This window comes from Netta rufina (genome assembly GCF_964035555.1).
Source record: "Netta rufina genome assembly, chromosome: 5".
Lineage (NCBI taxonomy): Eukaryota > Metazoa > Chordata > Aves > Anseriformes > Anatidae > Netta > Netta rufina.
Window position 1 is genome coordinate 26,400,705 of NC_140128.1, and position 12,305 is coordinate 26,413,009.

General features: G+C 33.7%; 1 protein-coding gene across 4 annotated transcripts in view; it reads left to right on the top strand.

Moving 5' to 3' along the window:
* Nucleotides 1–12,305, top strand: part of RYR3 (ryanodine receptor 3) — a 223,263-nt gene that overhangs the window by 135,594 nt on the left and 75,364 nt on the right. For 2 of the 4 annotated variants that reach the window (XM_084287833.1, XM_084287834.1), the window contains exons 44-52: nt 1,773–1,953; nt 2,426–2,531; nt 3,771–3,891; nt 5,002–5,171; nt 5,818–6,038; nt 7,156–7,246; nt 7,568–7,708; nt 10,050–10,231; nt 11,084–11,162. In XM_084287833.1, coding sequence (XP_084143959.1) covers nt 1,773–1,953; nt 2,426–2,531; nt 3,771–3,891; nt 5,002–5,171; nt 5,818–6,038; nt 7,156–7,246; nt 7,568–7,708; nt 10,050–10,231; nt 11,084–11,162 — 1,292 coding nt within the window. The remainder of the gene's footprint in view (nt 1–1,772; nt 1,954–2,425; nt 2,532–3,770; nt 3,892–5,001; nt 5,172–5,817; nt 6,039–7,155; nt 7,247–7,567; nt 7,709–10,049; nt 10,232–11,083; nt 11,163–12,305) is intronic. The other 2 variants (XM_084287835.1, XM_084287836.1) reach the window with 1 other exon arrangement.

Sequence of the window (12,305 nt, forward strand, 5' to 3'; positions counted from 1 at the left end):
AAAGCTACTGACATCACAAGTTCAGTGACTGAACTCTTTCCTTTCCTGTGTTTTCTTCCTATATGTCCCATTAATCTCATCTCATCCCACAGATTATTTTTATAAGGTGTGCACTGTGAATTTTCTAAATGTTTGCATTCAACCATGAGCTGAGCATATTTTTTTTTACTGGGTCACAACCTATGTGCCTTTCCTGAATTTATATAACAGATAACCTACTTTCTTCCCTTTTGAACTATACATACGTTTTTCCACACAAAGCTTATTTTAATGTGTTTTTTGTGTATAGAGAAGATGAAGTATTCAATTTCAGGCTTTAAACAACAAGAAGAGTATTTAACCAACATGTAAGGATGCAGTAGAATGGAGATTTTACCCCTAGGTAGATTTAATCTAAAATATGAGTTATTCTTTAGTTATACTGAGAAGATTCAACTCTAAAATGAGTGTTCCACTGATGAAGTACCAAGGCCAGAATGTTAAGCAACATTTTTTTGTTTTAGCTGGCCCACTTAAAATCAAATAATTCTTGTCCTGTGCTAGGTCTGGCTGGAATGGAATTAACTTTCTTCATAGGAGTCCGTAAAGTGCTGAAACACTGTTGATAAATTACACATGTTCTGGCTATTGCTGAACAGTATTTGCACAGTGTGACGGCTTTCTCGATTTTTTCCCACTCTGTCCCCTTCCTCGCCCCCAGCAAGTACGTTCAGGCTGGGCTAGAAGTTAGCAGTGGACACATAGCCATGAGAGCTGACCCAAACAGATATTCCATATCATATGACATTGTGCTCAGCAATAAAAGCTCAGGGAAAGGATTACGACAAGGGAGATGTTCATGGTCATTGTGTTTGTCTTTCCATACAACCATTATGTGTTCTGGGGCCCTGCTTTCCAGGAACTGGCTAAATATTTTATGCCACGCTTCACTGCCTATGTGAAGTGGTGAATAAATTCATCTTTTTGCTTTGCTTGCATGCACAGCTTTTGCTTTTCTGCTAAACTGTTGTTATCTCAACCCATGAGTTGTCTCACCTTCCTTCTGGCTTCTCCCTCTCCTGCAGGGGATGGGAGTGAACAAGAGGTTGGGTGGTTGTTGGCTGGGGTCAACACCCCCCCACACCTTCCCTTCACCTGTCCAATTGCTGGATTATTGCCTGCAGTCACCCTTTATACAAGAAGCTAAAGTGAATTTTATTCAATGTGTGAGGTATCATGAACTTCAGTAAGAAGTACATTTCTCTGTCTGTGTGTCAGGAGCGCTGCTTACAAGATATTTCCTAAAGCCATGAATGAATTTATTCAAAATATACCTGTCTGTAAATGGAGTCCATCAAAAACTGTCTCATCATCATTTGTACAGGTTGCCCAGGAATAGAAAACTGCCACTTTCAGTGGCATTCTCACTTGTCGGTATTATATGTTTGGGTTACTTTCTAGTCCATTTTGTGCAAAAGAACCTATCACAATATTTAACTCTAGGAGGAAGTAGTCTTTGGCACAAAAAGTAAATTAACCTTCTGAAGTGAAACTTCTAGACTGAGTGTAGTAAAACTTTGGCAAGGCATGTCTATAGTGTCACTTTTAAACCTAGGTATCCTTTGGTAAAGCACTTCTCATGCTGCCAAAATGATAGATTTTTGCTTTTAGAAATAAGATTGAAGATTTATTTTATATTTTGTAAAATTCAGAGGAAAATAGTCTCCTTCTGACTAAAGGATACCTTTCAGGAGAAAATATGTATTATGCTACAACTTTATTTTGGTCTTCAGGTGAAAGTGTTGAAGAAAATGCAAGTGTTGTTGTCAAGCTCCTTATTCGACGACCAGAGTGCTTTGGACCAGACCTTAGAGGAGAAGGAGGAAATGGTTTACTGGCAGCTATGCAAGAAGCTATCAGAATCTCAGAGAATCCTTCTCGTGACCTTCCCTCACAAGGATATAAGAGAGAAGGGTAAGTAAACGTGAATGCATGTTTGGAAAATGATGATTTAATAGCTGGTTTAATCTCACCAGAGGTATATAGATAATAGACCCTATTGGGTAAGTCATTATACAAACCCAGAACATTAGAGATTCACACCCTCAAACAGTTGTCATGTGGAATTTGTGAAATACGATAATGTAGAATAAGAGTTATGGAAGAGAAGAAGCCTGAAGGACAAAGCAAATAAGAAGTCTGTTACAGAATGAAGCTAACATAATGGTAAAGTGAAAGAGGAAGACAGAAGGGTGATATGAAGTAGTTATTACTGTTCAATTGTTTCCTAACTCTAAGGATTAAAAAAAAAAAAAAATTGTAGTCTGTAGCTAGAGGAAATGGTTGTATCTGATTTATAGTCTCTGGATCATGGATCTAGCTCCAGAGAGGAGCTATAAACTTGGATTAGCAAAAATAATCACTGGTATTACTGATTGTCTTTTAGTGATGAGGAGGAGGAAGAGGAGGAGATTGTGCACATGGGCAATGCAATCATGTCATTTTACTCAGCTCTCATAGATTTACTTGGACGCTGTGCACCAGAAATGCATGTAAGTTCATTCTGTCATTTGTTCAGAAAATGTGGGAGATTTGTAAACAGAACTGTATGTGTCTAACTAAAATAGTCTCTATTCAAAGGCTTTCTACTATCAGGAGGTATGCTTTATTACATTTTTCACTGTATCTATACAGATGTGTTCCCTGCCAACTGTTCATAAAGAATCACTGACTTTTGATTCCTAGTGTTCTGTTATTTATGTAAGATTTGGGATTTTTGTATGATTAAAGCCAAAATGAACTACTAGTGGTACACATTTACACTGCCAATAAAATTTCTGAAGCTGGCCCTTTACTGTCCTCTAGAAAGCCACAAAAGTAATTTTCATAACAGTGTGATGCAGAGCTTCATTCTTGTGTACTGTTGAAATATGGTATTAACACTACATGAATACATAGAAAAATAAGTGAAATAACACTTTTGAATGTGTAATGCCTGTAAAATAGCCACATATAAAACTTGGTGTTAAAGTGACTTTTACTTGCCACTATTTAAAATGCTTTAGTAGCACACATCCAGATCAAAGTGCCATATTTATGTGTCTCAGTACAACAAAAAGCAAGAGATTTGACTTGTAACCTCCATACTTAAAATTACCAAAGCTATTAGCTTTACTACCTGTAAATTGTATCTAGCTGTATATTGCTAGTTTCATGTTAAGAAAATTACTGGAAGAGGTTTTCAGAGAGACAGATTGTGAATATGTAAGTTCTGCTAGAAGGTAAAACAAGTTGGTCACCCCATTATTGTTAATTCCTTTTGTGATTTTTACTGCATAAAAATAATAGGAAAATGTGTAGATACATCTGACAGGTTTGCATCTGTTCATAGTATAAAAAGGCAAGCTGAAAAGCTATCACTGAATGTTCTGTAAGTAACTTGAGTCTTTCAGAAATTTTTGCTTTCAGCACTTCGTCTGATTGATCCTTGGAAAGCTTAGCCATGTAGCTGTTTGTTTGTTTGTTTTATTAGGAATTTATAGCATCAATAAATTATCCATTTATGATACCAAAATTAGGAATGATGAAAAAGTAGGATAAGCTTAAAATCAGCATTCCTTTATAGTGCTGTGATAGATTGGATTTCTATATTTTTTTTTGTAGTGTTTTGGAAACACTACAGTGTTTCCAAAAAACATGCTAATATCAGTATTTTTTTTTGTTGTTATTATTTTTTTTTTTCTGATTTCACTCAGTATTAACTTTCTTAATTGGTGCACTTTTTCTAACAGCTTATTCAAAGTGGAAAAGGTGAAGCTATTCGAATCAGGTCGATCCTCCGATCTCTAGTGCCAACTGAAGATTTGGTTGGGATTATAAGTATACCGCTAAAGCTGTCAACAGTTAACAAAGGTAACTTCATTACTTCTAGTATATAAGTTCACATTTTGTAAAAAGCTGTTAACACATAACTTTCAGGTGTGAAATGTTCTTTAGATTTTAATTAGGTATGGATCAATTAGACCTATAGAAGAGATACTTGGTCCTGTGGAGCAGAGAACGTAAAAACATAAGAAATACCTTACTGGAACACTGCAGTGGCCCATCTATCCCAGTATTTTGTCTCATGCAGTTGCTATAGAGACACTATCTCTTTAGGTATAACACATAAGCTTGACCTCATTCCCTTTGTACTTTCATCACTCTGAAACTTAAAAATACTACAAAATCAAGAGTTCAAGATGAAAAAGGGTATTGATCATGTATTCTTGCTTGTTGTGTGACTGTTGATTCTTTCCTAGAAGTGGTCTTGTAGTTATGCAGGGTGGATTTATTTCCAAACATAACTTCCAAGATAACCCTACAAACTGTAATTTTATGTAAAGTATAAATGCAACAGAGGAAGAGGTTTTTATGGTATATGATCTACATCTTTCCTGTTAGTTGCTGCATGTTCCACTGGCTATAAGCTACCAATTTATCATTTTGTTCTACTCCAAAGTAATGTTATCCTCCTTCCCCTCCTTCTGTTGTCCTTTCTTTTTCACAAGGATTATCTATTCCTCCTTACAGTCATTCCCCTTTACAGATGGTTTATCATTTAGTGTCTGTTACTGGTGTCTTTGCTTGTATTGCATATTCTTTCTAGTCTAGTTTACATGATACAGAAATGAAAATTTTTAACCTTCTGAAACTTCACAGTTACTATATATATTAACGTTCGTAATAATATGTTTCTTTAATTTTACCTTACAAATATTCTCTGTAATAGTAATGAAACACGTAGAATACTTTAACCATTCATTCTTAAGTTTGCATTTAAGACAGGAAGATTAATCAATTGCAATATGTTTTTTAATAACTACCTTGAATTCTTTTTCAGCGTGCAAGAAAACTGAACCAAGAATATGATTTCGGACATTTGATTTTAGTCAATAAATATAATTATAGTGTCTTTCATTGTCTTCTTGTTTCTTGCTTATTCAGTGATTTTCTATTAAAAGTCATTATATATTTGTGTAGATGGCACAGTAAATGAGCCAGATATGTCTGCAAATTTCTGTCCTGATCATAAAGCACCAATGGTACTCTTCTTGGACCGTGTATATGGTATTAAGGACCAAACCTTCCTCCTTCACCTATTGGAAGTTGGATTTTTACCAGATTTAAGAGCTTCTGCCTCTCTGGATACAGTAAGTATTTTGCTATGCAGATTAGGTGCTTTAATGGCTCAATTAGTGTAATAAATGGAACTTCAAGTTAAAAAATCTTTAAAAAATTTGCTCACTGTAATCCCAAGCAGTAATAGTTCAGTATATTTTTATTCATTTCTTGAGTTTAAGTTTTAATTGTAAGCATTCAGTACCACAGAAAGCAATGATGTAGTGTACTTTAAATGCAGGCTTACCTTAATTACTGTAAGTACATGGGATATTCTGTAATAGGCTTTTATTTCATGCGTGCTTTCCAATTGCATTGAAAATTCATGTATGTGCAGGTAGGAAAAATTGAGTGAGATGAAAAATGCTACCTAATGCTTTGTGATTTTTCATAACCTGTTTAAAGAAATAAGCTGCCTGTTTTCTTTTTTGCTTTTATTGGTTTAGAGAGCAGTGGGGCAAGAAATCAGTTTTTAATGGGATAAGTGGGATGACTTAATTTTCTCAAGTTTAAAAAAAAAGGGGGGGGGCTTTTGTCCTCATGTATATACTGTGAATACTATATTAGTACCCAGCCACTAAAGGGACCTCAGGAATATGTCATTATTATGTTTTATAATTTCATATTTAGTAACTTTTATTCCATATGATACTAACAATCAATTACTACTTCATACAGGTTTCTCTAAGTACCACAGAGGCAGCTCTCGCACTAAATAGATATATTTGTTCAGCTGTGTTTCCATTACTCAAAAGATGTGCTCCCCTCTTTTCTGGAACAGAGCATCATGCCTCTTTGGTTGACTCCATGCTTCACACAATATATAGGTTATCCAAAGGACGTTCCCTTACAAAAGCACAACGAGACACTATTGAAGAATGCCTGCTTGCTATTTGCCAGTATGTATGATGCATATGTTCAAATTGATTTCTTTTGTGTGTGTATGGAAATAAGAATATGTATTTTAATAATTTTCTTCATTGTGTATAATGTAGAATGAAGAGAGTTTTATTACTGCATGAAATAAATGACCTGACTGTATGACAGGATTTCTTTTCCTAAGAGAAAATAGTTCTGATTTTTTGTTACTTATCCTGCATTCTACAAGCTGGTGCATTGCTATGAGCATTGCAATGATACAAAATGAATTCTGGTTATTTGTAAAAACAAAATTCTAGTTATTACCAAAAATGTTTAGGTGAGTTTGACAGTGTATGTGTTGGGGATTTAAGGTGTTGACATGTTTGTATTTTTTCTTGTGGCTTGAGAAACCTTGTTCTTTGTTTTAAAAAAAAGGAAAGAATGAAAATAAAAAAAGAAGCCAACGAAGAAACACTTAAACCAAAACATAAACTACCCATCATTCTCCAAATCTGAAAACTGATCCTAAAGATGAACTGAGCCTTGAAGTAGTAGAGATGTACAGATTTATTTCTAATAATAGTTATCATAATGTATTTACAAGACCAGTTTCAGTCACGAGTGTTTTGCTGCTTTGTAGTTTCATATCAAAAACCATTCTTTTAGGGCAATATTCTGTTTATTTTGCTTAGATTGTCTCCTCTATATATCTAAACCACCCTGAAGAATCCTTAAAATTGAACAAAGAAACAAACAAAACCCAATAGCAACAAAAAACACCCTTTCCTCTGATGTTATATGGGACAATCATACCTGTTGTCTAATTGCATAACAGAGTCCAAAATTTGCTTATCTTTGTGTTATATCATTAGATAGATGACATAGAGTCAGGTTCTTCAAACTTATTTAGAGAGTCTAATATTTGTTTTTTCATGATTTTTTATACACCTGAAGGTATTAACTATTCATTTTGTTTTTCGTTGTGTGCACACCATATGTTTCTCAAAATAGTTTTCATGAATCATTTGAATACCAATGTGGAAAATAATTTAAATTTGTATTTAATTTTCACTGGACTGTATGAATTTTTACTAACAAGAACTTCCTTTTTCATTTTCTTTACTTTTTTTTTTTTTTTTTTTTTTTTAATTACAGCCACTTACGTCCCTCTATGCTACAACAGCTGTTGAGAAGGCTAGTTTTTGATGTACCACTACTCAATGAGTACTGTAAAATGCCTCTCAAGGTAAATGGTGTATTTTGTGTACATGCATTCAGCATAAAACTCAGTTCACAATAATCTAGCTAGCTGGAGTCTTTATGCTTCTTCAGCACAGCTCTACCACTCCCACAAAAAGATAAAGAAGAAAAAAAGACTCTTTATAAGATCTGTTAGAAGTAAAGAAATAAACAGTATTGGTGGGCATAAGTATAATATTTAATAAGAAATAAGTATAATAATATTTATTTAACTGTTTAAGCAGATGCTACCCAGTGTGTTATATTATTAAATATCAATGTTTTACACACTTTCACTTTTTTTTTTTTTTTTTTTTTTTACACCTAGCTTCTGACAAATCACTATGAACAGTGCTGGAAGTATTATTGTCTACCTTCAGGAATGGGAAGCTATGGAATTGCAGCAGAAGAAGAATTACATTTAACTGAGAAACTTTTCTGGGGAATATTTGATTCCTTGTCTCATAAGGTAATGATTAGAATTCATGTTTCACTATGGGCTTTCTATAAAAGCATTACAATGATAATTTGCAATGCCAAGAACAGAAAATGCCTGTATCAGCAATTCTTTCACATAATACAGGATGTATGACAAAGAATGTTTCCAATGAAGTAACATTCTAATAAAAAAAAAAAAATTGAGTCCTGAATCATGAGGGATTTGGGATTTTCTCCAAATTAATAAGAGATTTTTGTTTTGATATAGCCATATACCTTTCCACTGGTAATGATTGCTTGCTGCACTAACAAGTCAGTGTTCTCTATTCAGCTTTATTCTACTTTGCTCTCCTAAACTTTTTATAATACTTTTTACTGACATATAATAGCATTATTTTTACAAAATGTCTGTATATGCTAATCAAATTACTGGTGTATGCACTATAAATCTAAATTATCTATTTTCAAACTGACACTTGTATTTTGTTAGTTTGCCAGTCTTTGCCTAAGTTAAAAACTATGATCCAACCATTGCATAAATAAACATTTTCCTGTAGTACTCTTCCAAGGTGTGATCTTAGGATTTTTGCACTTACTAATGTTTTTTTCGAAGTAATGTTACGTTTCTGATATTAGAAATGCCTTTCTGGATAGATACTTTTTGAACTTGTTCTCTTTGAACTTGGCTCAAAAATCAAGTTCTCACTATGAGAATGTAGCAATATTTTTCAGTGCATCCCACTGAATGTCCATTCCAGTTCTAGTCAACAAATTTAGGTGATCGTTTCTCTATGCATCCTTTTTATAATACGAAAGTAAACATTGTCTCTTAATGTCTCTTAAATTTTTTTAATTGTCTCTTAAAAGCCACTCTAGGATGGCTTTTAAGCCTTATTTGTATTTGGTTTTAATGACTTCTTAGTCTGTCTCACTGCTGTCACAGGTAGAAACAGTGTCAGTAGGGCCTGAGGTCACGATGAACCATTTTTAATTTGTTTTAGTATTTTACAAATAAATGAAGACGATGTATTTCTGTCAGTATTGGTGGCCCGCTGTAATAGGATTTGTATCATTTTGTAGATGATTATTAGTCCAATGAGAGCATTGTGTAAAGCTGCTAAGCTACAGTGTTCTCCATTGTTTTGTTTTGTACTGAGATATTTACAGGTTTGGCATTTTCATTGCTTCCAGATGTGTTAGTGGAAGTAGTTCACCCTGTGATCTCACTTCTTTTGCTTGTGCATTAAGCACTAAAGAACATTGTAACAAAACTAAAGGAAGTTAAAGATTCAAAGTTTCAGGCATTCTTCTTGCTGTAAAGTATAATTTTATCAGCAAGAATCTTCAGTGGAACTTAAAATTGCTTTTCAGCATTTTGTTAACACAAAAATAATAAATTTGTCATTCAAATTTAGAAAGTCATGTAGCTTATCTGTGTCTTTCAGTGAAGCAAGAGAAATATTTCTTCAATTTATTAAATAATTATAATAGCATGGAACTCTTGCACATCAGTGATCAACAGTAAATGTGTTAAACTCTTTTAAAAGTACATCAGTATGCATGTTATACAAGTGGGGAATCTGAAGTGATTATTTTTCCCAGGGGCACTAAGAATGTAGTTTGAGAGCTTTTAATGAGAACCTGGACCTCCTGTGATCTGCTGCTACTTTCTCTTTGCTCCCCTCCCCCCCCCCCCCTTTTTTTAAATAACTTAATTTACACACTTAACTTAGTGTGTAACAATTGACCTTGAATGTTTTTCATGGCAAGTTAGCTAAGGATAGGATAAATTCTTCATATGTAATTGCACCATGTGTTTTTATGTATCAAGTACCATTATCTCTAGAGCTAATTAAACTATTAGGCTAATTATTTAGAAGACAAAACGCGCTAGTTCACCTCTTAACAGGACAATTCTGAAAGATAGTGAACTGGCTTTGCAACAGTAAAACACAGTTTTCTTTGACTGGCATGATTTAAACTTTAAGAAGTTTAGGGCAAAAGACGGATAAACTATTATGACTTCTGTAGTTAAAGACAGTATTTTGTAGATTACTGTACTTCTCTGACTAGGTAATCAACCTTTGATTCTTTCTATGTAGGCCTTAACAGCCTGAAGAAATCTTTACATGCTCCTACATGTATTGTATATGCTTATACAGCTGTCAGCATACTCTTACAGTAATTGGAACAGTCTTGAAAATGTATTGGGTTGATAACAAGAAAAATACAGGTCATACCGCAATATTTTTGCTCTGTGCTTAGTTTAAAAATGTGCTTTACTGTCTCTTTGCATCTTCTAATATTTGTACATATGGCTGCTTGGTTTTCACTAACATTTTGCATGTTTTTCTGTTGGGTTTTCCAACCAGTTCCTATCTCTCCTGCAGAAGTACGATCCAGAGCTCTTTCGAATGGCCTTGCCTTGTCTAAGTGCTATAGCTGGTGCTTTGCCTCCTGATTATTTAGATACACGAATTAGATCAACTTTGGAAAAGCAGACTTCAGTGGATCCAGAAGGAAATTTTGATCCCAAACCTGTCAGTACAGCAAAGTGAGTAATGTATTTCGTAACAAATTCCTTTCCTTATATATTTTTATAACATTTTCCTTACTAACACTTTTTTCTCCTCTGTACAGAGCAGTGGCCAGTGACTGACTTTTTAATGATATTAGTACCTTTAAGAAATAATACAGGCATTTTTGCTTCTTGCTTTCAAATGCTTTGCTAGAACATATCCTGTTTAGCAGATACAAAACACACTACTCTTAGCCCTGTAGAGAACTTCAATATTCTGCAGAGTATGTAGTAAATTAGTACTTCTTATGTACCCCATTCAAAATATTTGAGATATTTACAGTTGATGCTGTCATTATTTAGAGTGTGGTACAGTGATGGCAAATGGTACAAGACCATCAAAATCTAGTAAGTGATTCAATTAACCTATTACCAAGTTTTTATAAAATCTCATTTAGTTTTGAGACTTAATCCTAGTAACCTGGTAGAGCAAAACAAGCAAATCATGTGTGATGGTTTAGTAGAGACATGATCTTTTAAGTAATTCTAAAATACAGAGTTCTAAAATGTCTATATTCAAGAAATGACTATTGCTGATTGGTGATTGCTGTTAAAATCAAGACCCTCCACTAACCATCATTATTTAATGTGAGACGTCCATACTAATACTGTCTTGCATTAAGAACTACCAAGAATTATGTATTTGAAGACTCTCTGTAAATGCTATTATAGCTCTGTTTTGCTTAGTGTTATTTATTCTAAAGAAAAAATACATACAAAGCGAAATGTCTTACCTTCATTTGGAGATGAAGCTTTTTTTTTTTTTTTTTGCATAGATCAGAGTGCAGTAACTTACAATTGAATGACCAAACTCTCCTTTCTTTACAGCCTTGTACTTCCTGAAAAGTTGGAGTATATTGTCAGCAAGTATGCTGAACATTCCCATGATAAGTGGGCCTTTGATAAGGTAGGAACTGTTTTAAGACTGGCAACTGTCTAACCCCAGTAATACCTGAGGTGATTGTTGAAAACAAATGTGAGGTGTTTAAATGATAGGCACTTGTTCAGCGTGTGCATGTCTATATTCTTTAGGGATATGTGGAAGAAACATTTTGCTAAAGCAAGTGGATTGATACTTGTCACTTTTTCAAAGTGAATTTGTTAAGACAAATATTTGGTAGGGACTGAGGAGGGGTGCTTAATTTGTTTTGTTTCTGTTTTTTAAAGTAAGAATATATATTTCTTAGCATCATATAGCCTTGGTAATGATGGTCTTTTAATGGAAGTCAGAAATTCAATTTTACTGCAGCAGCTCTGTGATCTGAGAGTACCTGGGAAGTCTAATATCGTTTATTATTTCAGAAAATGTCGTTAGAGTTTTTCTTTATTCTTGACTTTGAGAAGGCTGTCACACATTGATTTGCCCTATAGTTTTCCAAGTGTTCTATCACTGTGTTGTCTGTGGTTCAGCACTTTGAAAGAGGTGTAAGGCATATGTATAATGTGATTTTGAACTTTTAAATGTTAAAATGAAACATTAAATTTATTGAAGGGCTGTTTAGTCTTAACAGTTTGCAAGTTTTGATGTTAATAAATAGAACTTATAGAGTTAAAACTGAGCAAAATGAAGTTTGATAGAGTTGCAGTTCTTACTAAGTATGTTGAAAGTGTTTGGATATGAGTAACTCATTTAATCCAAGAATGAATTTTAAGCGTCTCTTTCATTGAAGGAAAAGACGGGATAGATTTATGTAATTTATTGTGACAATTAATAACAATTACATTGAACAATTATACAGAAATAACAATTCTGTTATTGTATGTGTCTATATATGCAAATCTGTAGAGAAAGACTACATTAATGTGTGTATAGTTACATATATCTCAAAAGTTAAATTTCAATTAATATTCTTTAAAGCAAAGGCTTCAGTAAGTTACCTTCATTGATACTTGATCTGTTAACATCACATATTTCATAAGACAAGCAGTGTGTTGCTTCCAGAAATTGCATCACAATTCTTTTTCTGAGAGACTGCTTTTGGTGTGATGTTAATTAGTTCAATCACCACAGCCTGTATCTTTGATACTAAATCAGTAGAGAGTATCGATC